General features: G+C 35.2%; 2 protein-coding genes and 1 non-coding gene across 4 annotated transcripts; all 3 read right to left on the bottom strand.

Annotated features, from left to right (window-relative positions):
• Positions 1 to 1,216: 1,216 nt before the first annotated feature.
• Positions 1,217 to 5,385, bottom strand: LOC148920264 (actin-related protein 2/3 complex subunit 4). 2 transcript variants are annotated; one of them, XM_089047396.1, is made up of 8 exons: positions 5,229 to 5,385; positions 4,825 to 4,890; positions 4,177 to 4,229; positions 3,930 to 3,957; positions 3,182 to 3,256; positions 2,754 to 2,858; positions 2,447 to 2,536; positions 1,217 to 1,397 (listed from the first exon to the last, which is right to left on the bottom strand). In XM_089047396.1, the coding sequence occupies exons 1-8, from the start codon at positions 5,229 to 5,231 to the stop codon at positions 1,308 to 1,310; spliced, it is 510 nt and encodes a 169-aa protein (XP_088903522.1). In that variant the 5' UTR covers positions 5,232 to 5,385; the 3' UTR covers positions 1,217 to 1,307. The 2 variants fall into 2 exon arrangements, with proteins under 2 accessions (XP_088903522.1, XP_088903521.1); XM_089047395.1 differs by lacking the exon at positions 5,229 to 5,385 and adding an exon at positions 5,030 to 5,210.
• Positions 5,386 to 5,444: 59 nt separating this feature from the next.
• On the bottom strand, positions 5,445 to 5,533 carry TRNAY-GUA (transfer RNA tyrosine (anticodon GUA)). Its single transcript is given in 2 exon segments — positions 5,445 to 5,480; positions 5,497 to 5,533. It is a non-coding gene; the product is annotated as a tRNA-Tyr (tRNA).
• Positions 5,534 to 7,108: 1,575 nt separating this feature from the next.
• On the bottom strand, positions 7,109 to 10,325 carry LOC103322765 (tubulin-folding cofactor B-like). Its single transcript, XM_008224692.2, has 7 exons — positions 9,997 to 10,325; positions 9,778 to 9,896; positions 9,617 to 9,678; positions 9,391 to 9,432; positions 8,707 to 8,840; positions 8,314 to 8,383; positions 7,109 to 7,401 (listed from the first exon to the last, which is right to left on the bottom strand). The coding sequence occupies exons 1-7, from the start codon at positions 10,251 to 10,253 to the stop codon at positions 7,354 to 7,356; spliced, it is 732 nt and encodes a 243-aa protein (XP_008222914.1). The 5' UTR covers positions 10,254 to 10,325; the 3' UTR covers positions 7,109 to 7,353.
• Positions 10,326 to 16,561: the final 6,236 nt, after the last annotated feature.

Raw genomic sequence — 16,561 nt, 5'->3', positions numbered from 1 at the left:
GAAGAGTGAAGAAAATGTTTAGTGAAGAGTGAAAAAAATGTGGAGTAATTGTAGAAGTAGAATAAAATGTATGAGAATTGGTGTTGAAAGTGAAGGGTATTTATAGGTATTTATAGGAAAAAATATCAGAATTTTTTAGTATTTTTTTTAAAAAAATTTCGATTTTTTTTCATAATTTTATTGCTGGAAAATCGTCATTGTTGGATGAAGGCTGTGGAATCAAATCGAGCACGCGTGCCACGTGGCTTCCGTTGGGCTTGCGTCACTGGTTCAAATTTTTTACCGTTACGCGTGTCGACGTCAGTTGCGTCACCCCCGCTTTGGACCTCGGCGGAACTTGCCAGCCCGGTTGGTGGGTCCCACCCCTGGGCTGGGCTGCTCACCGACGCAAATTTTTTTCCCCTAGCCTCGGGCTGGGCTCATCTCTGGAGGGGCTCTAACACACATACTCCATCTATCCGTCTATTAGTAGGAGTGGTTTGGCTCCTCTATCTTAGAGAGCACGAACGTTCATTAGTGGTAATGTGGGTGGAGCATGTGGACTTTATGCAATGGCCAACATAAGGTAGTGCAGCTTTCCCCTTGTCAACTTTTATTACAAAACTCAAGGGAATGAGGGGAAATAAAATATTATAATCGTATCAAAGGCAACCAAATATAGTAAATGTGCATAAGAGGGTGACTTGCCAAAAAGAATACATAAGGTGTTTTCCCTTTTAAAATTTGTGGGAAATCTTTTTCGTAGCAAAAGAAAAAGGGAATACTTAAATTTTCATAAAAAGAAAGGGAATAATGTTGAATAGTGAAAATGTAATTATTGTCTTCCTATTTACTAAACATTTTATTCCGTTAAAAAACAAAACAAAAAACAAAAAACAAAACAAAAGATTCCCTTCAAATTTTTAACATACGTAAAATATGGTGCTTCAGGAAAAAAAAAACTTCATAAATTTCAAAAGTTCAAACCTAGCATGTCTACCATCACCACACCCTTCCCACGCTACTTAAGGGGCTATGGAAGAATAACTCATTTCCAAAGTTGTGCATATACCATACTTTTCATCTATAAACTTCCTCCATTTCTGCAAACCAAAGCTACCTACCGAGTTATGAAGAATTTCAGAAACGAGGAGTCTTTGAAGAAAGGCTTCATCAGGAGGAGAATGCTGATCTTTCAGCCATTACACTAGTGGTTCATTAAACATGGTGGGACGTCTGATACAAAATAAATATATAAAAAATGGCAAATGGTCGAACAGAATCTGTAAAAGGCAAATTCATATACAACTTGGTAACGAACAGAAATATTACATAAATTGTTTCAAAAACTCTGTGGCCACCAGCCTCCCCCGTGTGTTCACTGACATCTTTAATTCACTTATCTCTTTATCAATATCCTGTAATCCAAGAAGCAACGGAGTAAGAATATCAAAGTATAAACTTAACAGCAGAGCAAATATAGAGAACCAACATATTGATATCACACATCTTCAGATTAAGCGCTTGAAATTCCATATCAGTCAATAAAGATCCAACTAGACCATAAAAATATCCGACAATATAAGCCTTGGGCCATATAAAATGCAATCATCCTACTGACTAATATCTATATGACTTCCACTTAATGGAAACATTCCTCTAACAGATTAACACCAGTAGCAACATAAGCAAAGAGACAGATAGAGAAGCAAGCCAGATGTGCTTCTCTTGACACTGATTACTGCCAGTGAGTAAATTTTCAAATCTAATATTAAATCAAAAAAACGATGGTTTGGCTGGATTGCTAACAAATACCAGGGGGGTGGGGAAGTTAACAATTTGTGATTTGTGATAAACCAAACTGACATTAGCAATGAGCCTGGCCACCAAAGTCCATTTCGATTGTTATCTCTGCATGTAGATGATGCTGTAGTGCACCACCACATAAAACACTGAACCGAAAAAATGTAAGGTGTAACTTTTGTCATATTGTATAAGACAGTAGTTGTAGTTGCATTGACTTAGGACACAAAAGATGAGAAGAATAATTGGAGTGTGAAAGCCTCAATGAATGTAGCTATTGATTGATATGGAACCCAAAACAAAAAGAAAACAAAAAAAGAAAAAGAAAAACGAAAGGAAAACACAAAGAAAATTGTTTTCTCAGAGTACCAGCTCCAAGGCCTCTTCATACAAAAGGAATTCCACAATGAGTTTGCATCAAAGCTATACATAGTCAAATGGCTACTATTCATGCAAAACGACAGGAAACTTGGGTTTTCGAAACTTCACACATTAAATTTGTGTTCCAGAAACAACCCACCCTACCCCAACAGAGTCAATTGGTATTCTCAAATATATTAATTGACCAACTACCATTCAAAAACAAAAGGTATAAATTGAGCAATCGTTTCAAGCAGCAGTCAATTAATACATGCAATTTTATAGGGTTTGGAAAAATGCTTGCCTCCATGAACTGTACAATAAAATCAATGAGCTTGTGTTTCTGCATCTCCTCACAATGGTAATTTGTTACAAGAAAACTAATATCATAACCCTGCATAGAAAAGCATTACACAAAGTAAATAAATATGGCAGATTAATTTATGGGAGTTCATCTTCAAATATGCTGTCATAGTGACTTAAAAACCTGAAAATTCACATTTTCCTACAGAAAAACGATTCCTCAAGTCAAGTTCATGGCACCCACTTAGTTTGTCAAACAGTATAAATTCACAAGTCTAATTTGAACTCCATGCAAGAAATCTATGTACCTGCACTGGCTTTCTCCTCAATACCTGGAATGCTTCTGCCCTCATCGATAAAAATCTAAGAAATTTTTTAGTTAGTATATTTTCAAGTTCATCTGCCTGCTTTACCTATACAAGAGAGAGCACCCATAAGAAAAGGATATAAGGAAAAAATAAATGGGATACTGATTGCAAAATTATATACAACAAAAACTCTTGCAGGTGAGAACTGTAAGCTATCCGGAAAAAAAAGCACAAGAAAAGTGAACAGCAAGTCCACTTCTAAGAAAACACAGAATCTGCAACCAACTCTATCCTAAAATAGATACAACAAAACCATATAGAAACCATTAAAAAAAAAAGTTACAAAACAGCTACTATTGAGAATAGAAAAGCAGAAAGCGGGTTAGGACCAACTATATACTAAAATATATTCAAGTAAATATAAATACCTTGAGGCTTATGCGAAGGGAATTAATAGATGTCTCAATTAAGCATTTTTCAGCCTCATTTCGACATATCAAAACCTGTGGTAGCAATAGTAAATAATCAGTGTTAATTTTCTTTTCTGAAAAGAAAATAAAAAAGCTCGGTAACGTGAACTTAAGATCTCCATCACATTCTTTTAGGAGTATCTGACTCATCAGAGTTCTATGCGATCAATGACAACTTTAACATCTTGTAACCATAAGATATGAAGTCTAGAAGTTTCACTTTTAACAGCCACAAAATATAGAGGCAAGAGCTCTTTCCTAGCAAATGGCATGGAAACTTAAAAGTGTAGTGATAATAAAGTAAAAAAGAGAGCAGATAGAAAAGCATAGAGTCCAGCATGCTGCCCACATTATTAGCTGTAGCCTCCAGTTTTTAATATATTCAATTTGCTTAAAACCAAAAACCATTGACCCAGAATTTATCTAGAAAATGGTAATTATATTATAATAATGTTTAGGCATGAAAGGGAACTATCCTTGCCAAAATTTCTAACTCATACGACAAAGTTTACAACTTTTGGAATGTTTAAACTAGGTGTAGAAAAGAAAAATGTGATTCCTCACACAGTGCAAGGCATTAGGAAAAACGTATATGCAAGCGACCAACTTTATTAAACATAACATTAGAGTAGGAAAAAGGAGAGAGGGAAAAAAAAAAGGGAGGGGGGGCGACTGTTCTTTATCATGTCAACAAGATGGTTCTCACAGGATTTAGCAGAAGTTCTGAGCTGGTCCTGCAAAATATGAAGAGAAGATTAAAACTTTATTGAAAAACACATCAATCAATATTTCTAAATTAGTTTAATAGCATATACTTTAAGAAAAGCATTTTTATTGTGGCCACCTTACCAGGACCTGTTTGTTTTCTCCGTACTGATTATATAACATTAAAATAAGAATTTAAGGCAGCAGCAAGTGTAATATTAAGATCAAAGTACAACTAATGAACATACTTTAGCTCAACTTCCGGCTTATTATGCCTTTCAACTTCTTGACAAGGAAAATTCTGCAAGCAGCATATGATGCAAGACAGAGAATCAATCAGGCATTATAAGCAAATGGACTTTTTTTCTTTTCTTTGATAGAATAAGCATTTGAAATATAATTTACATAAAACAATGAAAATTTAGTACTGGGGTCTACGCATTAGGATTTCATGTGCGTGCTTTCAAGAACCAGAAAACAAAATTTTCTAGAATTGACAGTGCCCACCAACCAAAGTAAAAATAAATAACTGGTCAGGCCTCACAAGACATTTTCTTTCTTTCTCTCGGTACAATCACAAGACATAGTTTAAACCGACTTTGTACTGGCAACCAGACATCACAACAATCTTCAACTAAGGCTAAACTGTGAAGCAAGGATTTATGAATCTACCCACTTAATATGTTTGTGTACACTGTCCCATATGAAAGTTGATACAAGTGTTATATATCCAACTTTTTCTATTCATAAATATATGATGTGCTCAACATGAAAAACATACCCTTTTTTTTTTGTCAATATACTTAAGATTCAAAGCTATATTGAAAATGAACAATTTTTTAAAGCACTTGTACAGATTGCAGAAAGAGACCAAAAATTACTCAAATTGATAATACCTGAAGGCACATTGCGGCATCGAGAGTGTTCCTTATACACGTCAAGTACAATCGCAAAGTATTCGACTGAAAAAACAAAAAGGAAACAAAAAAAATGCAACCCATCACTGAAATACTCTTAGTTGAGTTTAATTCAAGCTTAGAAGTCCGAGGGAATACGATAATAATTGTAGTGCACAAGTAATGGAAGTCAAGCAAACCATGCCCTAGATATGTAAATTTGGCTCAGCAATCTCAAATTTTCTTTAGGATCTGTTTGGTCGCCGAGAAACAGAATGTGAAATGACACTCGTAGACTTTCTCGGCAACCAAAGAGAGAGTAGAAAAAGTAGAAAAAAGGATGCTGCTCATTACACATACGCGGATTTAAAAAGTATAAAAGAGCAAAGATCAGATGGGTTTACCATTTTAGGAGCAGACAAATTGGTTCAGAAACCGGAAGGAGATATTTTGCTGGAAATGATCGCGAGAGACAGAGAGAGAGAGAGAGAGAGAGAGCAAACAGCTTGTTTGGAGTAGTGCTATTGTGCGCTTGTGGAGTGTATTTTGAGGAAATGAGTGCTAAAATACGCGTGCTTCTTAAGGAATGTATAAAACAAAAGAAACGGAATTGAAAAAAATCCGACCTGCCGGATTCGAACCAGCGACCTAAGGATGTCTGCTTTCAAACAACTACAGTCCTCCGCTCTACCAACTGAGCTAAGGTCGGATTGTTGAAATTAGAGCCTAACAAATTTTATTTAATGGTATTCAATGAAAGCAGATGTAATTATCCCAGACACTTGTCACATTTAAACGCAATGGCTTCCACTAAGCCGGTGAAAGAAGTTAGGAAAAAGAGTTACATGTTTATTTTTTCCTTTTTTTAAGTTGGTTTCGGTTTGCTGCCATCAAAGACCAAAGTAGCATTGAGTGTTTAGAGACACCCATGGAGAAATATTTTGCTACAGTAATTATGCGCAAATATTTAAGACATGTTGCACATTTTGTTAGGGGTGGTTGCGGTTCGGTAACCACGACTTTTTGCTCAAACCACAAACCGATCGACTATTTGCGATATGGCGATTTTTGAAATCGCAAAAAACGGTCGGTTACCTTGAATTAGCGGTTTAAAATTGCAAGTTCTTTTTATGTCATAAAAATCCAATCTTCTACATTTAAGCCTAATTTTTATGCTTCTTTTGAAACCTTTTGAGTTCAAGCATACTTTAACCCAAAAATATAAATTCACAACCTCAACTTCTCAAGCATATATAAATTCACAACCTCCTCAACTTCTCAAGTATTCACAACCTAAAGAAAATTAAAGTTACAAGCATTCCCATTAAAGTTAAACTTCTCAAGCATTCACAACCTCAACTTCTTAAGCATTCCAATTCCAAATCTTTTAAAGTTACAAACCAAAAGGAAAATGCGATGCAAAATGAATTAAAGTTACAACCCAAAGGAAAAATCCAATTCAAAGTTAATTAAAGTTACAAACTAAAAGGAAAATGCAATGCACCAATGTTACAAACTAAAGTTACAAATTCAAGTGTTGATGGTGGTAAGTGGATTTGAAGGACCCCGTTGTGTTGTTTGAGCACCAATGCTATCTACAAAATGCAATTTTTTTATAATAAAAAATATAGTCGCGGTTTGCGATAACCGTAAGTTTTGAAAATCAAATACCATAACTGCAACTGCAAATACGGTTCGGTTCTTCATACCACAAATGCAGTTCGGTTTCCCGTTATTGCAATTCCATTGTGGTAAATTGTCGGTTGATTTTTGCGGTTTTTCTATTTTTCGGTCTAAAATGCCGCCCTTACATTTTGTACATGTTCTGGAACACAAAATGCATAAACAAGTCGAGTAAGTTAGATTACATGTGATTCATTATTGTGTTAGACAACCGGTCCGAAGAGTTAAATTGTTAAGAAATGAGCCAATAATGTATATCAAATTCTAACAACGTCCACTTCCATGCGCACATGATTTTCGAATGCATTCACATACGTTGAACTAGAGAACTACATGTTGACATTAGATTGATTGAGCAGTTGTCATGTGACTTGCAAGTCATTTATTTGTGACAAACAGAACAAACACGAATATATGACTCGATAATGTACAGTTCTTTTGTTACCCATCACTTTATAGATTTCCTATAGAATGGTTTCTTGTCCAATTTACTCCACTTTTTTTGTTACAAATTTCACTTCTTCAGGAAGACCTCAATTACTGCACCTTGATTCTTTAACTTCTTTCTCTTGTAGAAGGGAATAACTAGACACAAACAAAATAAGAACAAAACCCAATAAGAAGGATCTCAACATCATCATTGTTTCTTCACTCTCTTTTTTCCCATGGTTTCCTCTCAACTAGCTGCTAAGCATATGACCAAGGCTAGCATAGTCAAACACAGTTCCTCTTTAACTCCCTCCCAATAATATTACAATTTGAACAAATTAAGGAAACTTCAGGGTGATTTCCCCAAAAAGGTTACGTAGAATCATGAAGTACATACGTACTCTCTCTAAGACCTGCTTAAATTTCATCCTCCTCGAATGGATCTCGTTCAGGATAGTCACCAACCTGAAATTTAATTAGTCACATTAGTCAACTCCATGAAGAAGTCATGCGGGAAATACACAATGGCCACTCCATAAACAAACGCTTTCAATTAGGTCATCACAAACAATTTCATTTAACATAAAACGCTTCAGATGGAAACGGAATTTGCACCAGAATGGTACATCACAATTTGTAAGATACAGAGGAATCCAATTGCATTTAACGGCCAATGCTGACTCCACAATTTGCAATTTACCATGTCATCATTGAGGAATAATTCCTAAGCTGACTCTGCGCTTTAACCTGGGGTTCTTCTTCTTATGTATAACGGTATAACTTATAAGTCATAAAAATGTTATTGAAATACAATCACACCTAGGTTAAATTGTCAAATATGAGAGAGGTTCATGCAACGAATTTTACCTTAAATCATTGACAGATTTCATTTATCATACTTTTGCAACAGGTCCCTGTACTATGAAAGTTACGAGTCCCTCTAAACAAAACTACCAAGGATATAAGCTAACTTTCAGTTCAGCCTATCCAGGGCTCAAAGGTGAGCCACAAACTATTGTTTTGTTGGTTGAAATACCACAATTGGACAAAATTGCCCCTCCACGTGGGGGGCACGTGACAAAAAACTAACAGAAGTTACATACATTTGACAGAAACTCACTTTTGTCCTTAAATTGCTCGAAATTGAAAGTACATGGACAAAATTGATCAAATTGAAACCACAGGGACTAAAGTGGTTAAAGTGGCAAACTACAGGGACCAAACGTGACTTTTTGCCTAAAGTTTAAAAAACACATTCATGTTCCTTGTCAAACAGCCAATGGAACCAAACAATAATATACTCCACATCTTTATAGGAAAATCAGAAAGAAAAAAAAAACATTTTGAAGTATTTCCAGCATACAAATGCATACAAACCTTTACTTTGTCTGGCCGTACCATTCCACCATGAAGTGGGGGGCAATTGAAATATCGTGTTCCTTTCACCCTATAATATGAAGAAGAGGAATCTCAACCAAATAATATGCAGAAAACAGGAATGCAAAATTAAAATAGGCAATTCAAAATGTCTACTCATGGTATAGCAAAATCACAACATGAAAGAATTTTGGTTCCATAGGATTTAGTAACATACCAAAGATCACCAACACTGTAATGGACACCAATTTCAAGAAATATAAGGTTGTATATGCAGAATTTCAGAGGGAAGAATATTCAATATTCATCAATCTTAGAAACAAAAAAACCAAGAATTTATTATTGGCACACGACATACCAAAAAAACATCGTATGAGTCAGGAGCTCACTTACATGCCATCATGCTTTCCCAATGGTTCATCATATTGAACTCCAATCCAGAAACCAGGAGCCAGAGATTCTGCCCGACCAACATATTTAACAACACCTCTTTTATCCCCTGGTTGAACTTCACATCTATCTCCTACCTTCAGCATATAAGTAGGAGAACTGAGCCAATCATGAATATTGTTTCACAATAAACAAGAAAAGAAAATGCTAGTTAACAAATATGAGGAAGATTTGGAAAACCAAGAATGCTCTCAACTCCTACACAAAACACAAGGAATTAAAGAAAAACGATATCAACATATATTCATATAAAATTACAGTTCAAGTGCCATCATGAATGCTGAAGAAAATGCCCACTGCAACTGGAATGGAAAGTAATCCAACTAAATGCTTGAAACCCACAAGGTAAGGAACAATCACCACTTAATGACACAACACCCTATATTATTTCGTGGAAATTTAAATGCTACAAACTTTAAAACCTTCAGATCATAAAAAATTAGACAAATAATTATGTCATTCTTGTAGTCTGTGTATGTGCCACAATGCTAACTAAGTCAGTAGTACACATAAACCACTGTAAAACTGTTTAACATAACAGACTGAGCCTTGTGGTTTATGCTTGTGACCCAAGAACTACTAATACTTAAACAAAAGAAGATAGGAAAAAGGAAAGAGGAAGCACACCTTGATATTCACATGGAGATCTTCCATATAGTTCTCTGGTATCTGCAAACAAAATTTCAGTCTACAAACTTATGAACATCTCAAGTCACTTCCACATGCAAAGCTAACAACAAAAGTTTCTCAATTTAATTCATGATCAGCATGGACCGGTAGAAGCAATGGCGTGTCATTTGATTTGACAGTCAAAATGCATCTTAAAGGAATAAATAACATAGGTGATGCTTACTTTATTCTCAACAGTTGATGGGTTATGAGATGCCAATTTGTCCTTGAATTTTCTAAAAGTCCCTGAAACAAACCACAAAAATGTGATTTCAAAGACAAAACATATTGAACTAAATACACTTTACAAGAACTATACACACAACAATATATTGCGTAACTTACCATCTCGTTTCTCATAAGCTTCTTGAGAAATAGTGTACTTCTCCACCAACGATGTGTCCTCAAGCCAGCCACCAGAGGTCACTGATGAAGGGTCCAGATCTATAACATGTAGCCGGTAGCTTTCGATTTCAAACACAAATCATCAACAAAAATCACAAAATCAACCAAATCAAAACTCACAAATAACACAAGAGAGAGAGAGTGTTTGTGTGTACTGACCCGTCGTGAGGGGAATAGAAGCCTAGGGGCTTGGAGTTGTCGTCCAAAATGGAGACTTGGGTGTTGGAGTCGTCGTAGAGGTGGAGCGACATGGAATCTACAGAAGTGCCGCATTTACGCCATAGCTTGTCCTTGACGGACTCCACAGAGCTCTGGAGGGAGAAGCGGATATCGGCGGAGAAGGTCTTGAGGTTCGAATGAGTTACGCGCAACAGTACAGACTCATCTCCTTCGATCTTCTGTAACCGAGTCGCCATTTTCGTGAGTGCGAAAGCTGTGAGCAGCTAGGTTCACTGTAAAACTGGATTAATAGGAGAATTAGACGGAAATGTTCAATTGGGATTTTAAAAGATTATTTAGGGATAAAAAGCCAGATTTTTTATTTACACCATGTGCTTCTCTTATTTCTACTCAATACTTAATCATTAAGCTGTAAGTTTTATTATTGTGTAAAAAGACAAAAAGTCATCCAACTTAATACTTAACCCTAATATATCTATACACACACCTGAGCTAGCAATGGGTCGTGTTGTGTCGGAATAATAAATGTGTCAAGAATAATAAACGTGTCAAGAATGCTCAACCAACCCAAACCATTTAATAAACATGTCGTATCGAGTTCGGGTCATCTTTATCGTCGAGTTTAGTCGTGTAACGGGTTCATAAATAATAGGGGTGGCATTTTAAACCGAAAACCGCAAAAATCAACCGACAATTTACATAATGAAACGCAATCGCGTAAACCGAACCGCATTTGCGGTATTAAGAACCGAACCGCATTTGCGATTGCGGTTGTGGTATTTAATTTTCAAAACTTAATGTTACCGCAAACCGCAAAGTATAGCCGCACGGATGATGAGATTGAATTCTACAAGGAAATGAAACATATGACAACTTGTAAGTAATTAGTTTATTTATGCTAATGTTATTTATGTTTCTTCTTATAATAAAATGTACTAAACTATGTTGTTTTATTTGTAGATAACATTAGTGCTCAAACAATACAACGGGGTTCTTCAAATCCACTTACCACCAACACTTGAGTTTGTAACATTGGTGCATTGCATTTTCCTTTTAGTTTGTAATTTTAATTAACTTTGAATTTGATTTTTCTTTTTGGTTGTAACTTTAATTTATTTTGCTTTGCATTTTCCTTTTGGTTTGTAACTTTAAAGGATTTGAAATTGGAATGCTTGAGAAGTTTAACTTTAATTGGAATGCTTAGAATTGTAACTTTAATTTTCTTAGGTTGTGAATGCTTGAGAAGTTAAAGAGATTGTGAATTTATATATGCTTGAGAAATTGAGATTGTGTATTTATTTATTTAGGTTGTAAATTTATATTTTTGTGAATGCTTGAGAACTTGCGGTTTTAAACTCGCTAATTCATAGTAACCAACCGCAACCACCCCTAATAAATAATAACATGCATGTTACAAAACTCACAACTGAAAAAATTTAAATAAAAAAAACGGAGAAAGGAGAGAAAATATAAGAAAAAAAATGAAAAAAAATGATAGAGAGAGGAGAGAAGAGAGAAGGAAAAGAAAAAAAAATTAGAGACAGAGAGAGAGGAGAGAAGAGAGAAGGAAAGAAATAAAAAATAAATAAAAACAGAGGAGAGAAAACTAAAGAGAAGGAAAAGAAAGAAAAAAAACAGAGAGGAGAGAAAACTAAAGAGAAGGAAAATAAAGAAAAAGAGAGAGGAGAAGATAGACGGAAAATAAAAGAAGAACAAGAAACATTATAAATATCAAAAGACATAGTATATAATCTCAAAGTTGTATGTAGCATGGTGGATAAAGTGTTGGAGACGAATGAGGATGGTGGAGGTTCAAAACCCCTTGTGTACGTGTTAAACTCTACATTTCTCTTCATTTTTTCACGGGTTGTTGGGTATGGGAGGAAAGAGAATGATTTTCATTCTTGACTTCCCCTGCATTTACTTGCAATCATGAATGAAAAAATAAGTGGGCCCCACCTCAAAATTCGTAATCATATTCTCTCATAACCAATGAATCTGCCGATATATCAGTATTTTCAACTATCGACATCGATACTAGGGGGTAAGGCCATATCTTCCTCTGTATCGACGATATATCCCCGATATTTCCCGATACCCATAACAAAACCCAAAAAAAATTCAGAAGTTTTGAAGGCAATTGAAGCAAATTGAAACCCAAAAATAGTTAATCCTTGCCCAAAACCCTATAATTTATTAATATGAAGAATCTATGCACAGTCTACTGCCCACATACATCCAATCCATCCGAAGAGGACATGGCGATCAGTTTTGGATCTATGAACATAGGAACTAGACCTAGTACTAACTCAAATGAATCTTATGATGTCTATGTTTATGTCATGTCTAATTATAGTAGAACTAGTTATGGAGCTCAAGATGATTAAAAAAATTATGAACCTACTAGTTGGTTAATCCGAACTATCCCATATATAGGAGGACAATAGGGAGCTCAAGAGAGACCTATGTGCACCATGTTCAAACATGGCTTACAAACTGCTCGGGTTACATGACTTGGTATGACTATTGTATGAATCTAGATGGTTGTTCCTCATTGTTTGAACCTCATTGGAGCTCTTCATTTATGTAGATGGACATTTATCTAAATTGTAATACAATGTCTAAACAAACTATGGATTTATGCATGGTTTATTCATTCTAATTAACATTTTATTTTAAAACTTTTCATTAATGCGCATTACATACCACTTATATTTCATCATATGTATATCTTATTATTAGTAAATTTTGAGTTTTATTTGTTCAATACATTCATTGATAATGTACATAACATCTATGAAAGTTTTACACAAAAATTATGTGTTTCAATGCCTATATCTGTCATTTTTGTTGATTTTTTCCCGATACCTAAAACAATAGTGATATATCCCCCGAAATATCTGTAAATTGGAGGCCCGATATTATTTGCACTGCCGATATTTTAATCCTTACTCATAACTAGGTATTAGATCAACTAGAAGGGAGTAGTCGATACGATTCCCATTCCTATTTTCACTTAATAACTTCTAAAAATACCCTTACCACTTTACCATAATTCTAAAATTAATTTGGATTTTGATTCATGCAAATTAGTAAACAATAACATTGGGAATCAATCTCATTCCTTTGCTAATTCCATATGTTTAGTAAACAGCTTAATGAGAATGATTCTTCCCATACCGATTCAGTAGTTCTTTGATTCTTAAATTCTCTGCGATTAGCCCTATAGATTTATGATTATATTTTTTTCTTGTTCTAAAGCAAGTTAAAAATTAATTTAAATGAAAAATATGAAGGATAGTTTACAAAAGAATGAAGAAATTGTGAGAAATTATATAAAAGGATGAAATTGAGGAAAGAAAATATGTAAAAATGATGAAGATGTTGTGAGAAATTATGTAAGAATGAGGTAGTTATTTATACAAAAAAATTTAGAATAGATTTAACTATCCATCATCTCTCTTTAATTTACAGAAGATTAGCCATTCGCATTTAATCCAATAGCAACAAAATGGAAAAGAAAAATTCCATGTATAGGCATTCTACCTCCCCTGCTTTATGAAACTATTTTTTATGCCTATGAACATGTGTCAAGTGTTGAGAAGGATGATGAGAGTACATATTGAATTAAAGTGATGAGCAAAAATAATCTCATACTTTGTCGTCTATATCTTTTCTCCCTCTATTTGATGAACTGCTATACTGGATGAACTCATCAAATTCAAGCACATGCTTTGTTCGAATTATTTACACACGTCATAGCAACAAAATGGAAAAGAAAAATTCCTTGTATAGGCCTTCTACCTCCCTTATTGAAATTATTTTTTATGTCTATGAACACGTGTTAAGTGTTGAGAAAAATGATGAGAATACACATTGGTTAAAGTAATGAACAAAAATAATCCCATTCTTTGTCGTCTATAAATTTTCTCCCTCTATTTAATGAACTGCTATATTGGATGAACTCCTCAAATTCAAGCACATGCCTTGTTCGAATTATTTACACACCTCATGGACTATATAAAGTGTGTTTCTATACTTTCAATATATATATTATATAGAAACACAGGCCATGACTATATAATATTCAGGCCATAGACTATTAATTATTTACATATATATTATGTATAGTCTTGTTCAAATTCAAACACACATGCCTTGCTTGAATTGAATTGATAAGTAGATGAGAGATCATGACACTTCAACTCAAACGCAGACCAACTTGAAAGGCAGGTCATATATCATGTATGTTCATCTTTGGTTATATATACTGACACGCAGGCCATATATTCAAACACAAAAAATCTTTGGCGATATAATTCGTTGGGCCTTTGAACTCAAACGTGAATATCAGAAGGTGTTCATCTTCTCTAACAGAGAGAGAGTGTTGAGGCCCAAAATATTCACGGTTCGGCCCAAATAAATTCTCGGTCCAATGTGATGCTTTACCAAAAAGAAACCCGATTTGGGCATGCGAAAGTTCATCATATGCGCTTGCACACATGCCACGCCAAACGACACGCCACGCTAAGCAAGGAATTATCATTCCGCACCTAATCACGCCACAAGCTTAAGTGGGCCCCAAGCCACTCAAATACCCGGGGCTTGCTTGAGTGGGTTGTGGCATGGATGGTGATAAATCAACATGAGGCCCATTGATGGACCAAGAAATGGAAAGTCTCGGGTTGCTTGGGAGCCTCGAGACTCAAGCCCATTTCTTAGGCCCAAACATGTGGGTAAGCACAAGAGAGAAAAATAGCCCAAAAGCCCAAGCAAAATAACCTAGCCAAGAGATAACCCAACCAAAAAAATAATAAGCCCAAATCAAGAAGCCCAACAAGCCCATTCGCTTAGAAAGCCATCTTGGCCCTTAGAAAAAAACCAAAATAGCCCACAAGAGCTTTAGCCTTTTGAAAAACAGAGAACACGTGAAGGAGTAGATGGCAGGCTCCTTAAGCAAAGCTGCTGAAACCAGTCCCAAGCCAAAGACATCCAAAGAACCGATGAATACCATCCCGCATGCTTTGTCGGAAGCATCCCTTGGACCAGATACATTTGCACCTCTTTTCCTTCATCAGATTCAGCCAAGGAAGAGGAAAGAAAAGAAGAAAAACAGCAAACCAAGATTGGAAGCTCTCATTACACGCGGGAAATGGGGATGTTGAGCCCCCAAATCTGAATTCATGAAGATAGAGAGAAGCAATCTTTGCCAAGAAAGGGAAGTCAGAGAAGGGGAGGAGAAAGGGAGAAAAGCTCAGCCAAAGTAAGTAGAAGCCATTAGGGTTTCTTGAAAAATGGTGATTTCAGCAGCTATAAATTGAGCCTTCCCCTACCCAACAAAAACAACTCACAACCTGCAGAGAGCAAGCTTTTCTCTCTATCTTGCAAAACTCAGACTCGTGCACTGTTCATCTTCTTCTCCAATTTGTTTTTTAGCTGCCAAGAACTCTGCCTTTCTTTTTCCTCTTTCCCTAGTCGAATTCCTCACAAAACACCTCATTCCTTACTTAAACACTTTCTTTTCTCATAAACCAAGCCTAATTTCTCTCTTAGTGCTAAACCCATGTTGATTTTGCTCCCATGCCACATGCCACTCATGCTGAAAGCTGAAAAGACTATCTGTAAGCATGCCAAAACTATCGCAAGTTACCATTATTCTCGTTGGTGAAGATAACCAAAATACTTCCTAAGGCTCTACTGCCTTTTCGAGGTATTTTGGGGCTTAATTTTCGAACTCAGGCTCAAGGGCAATTTCTTCCATTTTGCCCTTTTATCAGGTGTAGTAGGAAGAAAAAGCCCTCTAGAGAGAAAAAAATCCCACGTAAAAAAATCGTGAATATGAAAGGGCCTTTGAACTCAAATGCAAGTATGTTCATCTTCTCTAGTAGAGAGAGAGAGAAAAAAAAATTCCATGTGAAAAATCTGATGGATTAGGTTGGGATTTGAGATAGGGTTTGGTATTTATATTTTTCATAAAAAAAAATATCACACAATCTCACATTTAAAAGAATCTTTCAAAATTTTCAAGTTTTTGAATACCATAAAACTTTTTGTTACTTGTTTAAAGTCTTGATTGAATACCACTAGATTTTGCCACTATCTTTTAGAAATTCTAATAGCCTTAATGGAAACTACAAGACTTGTTTAGATAATTTAAAAGTCTTAATTGAATACCACATGACTTATTTATCCCAAAATAGTTTTTTAAAATCTCAATTAAATATTCCTCGTAAATTTAAAAGATATACATACAGATGATATACAAGCGATAGTCTAAACTAAAGGAAAGTTTTTTAAAATCTCAATTAAATATTCCTCGTAAATTTAAAAGATATACATACAGATGATATACAAGCGATAGTCTAAACTAAAGGAAAGTGAATTTCTCACACACACAACTAATATGTCATGGGGTTTCCACTCTGATAAAAAAAAGTTTAATAATAGCCTTTTTAACGTCTCTAAGGTTAATGAAACTATCAGATTGCGTTTTTTTGGTTTTCAAAGTTTAACATGGGCGCTCACGAATAGCCCTATCATAAGC

This window comes from Prunus mume, linkage group LG2 (assembly GCF_029339155.1).
Source record: "Prunus mume cultivar Tortuosa linkage group LG2, ASM2933915v1, whole genome shotgun sequence".
In the NCBI taxonomy this organism is placed as follows: domain Eukaryota; kingdom Viridiplantae; phylum Streptophyta; class Magnoliopsida; order Rosales; family Rosaceae; genus Prunus; species Prunus mume.
Note: the sequence above shows the minus strand (reverse complement) of the source record. Positions and strands in the feature narration are given on the sequence as shown.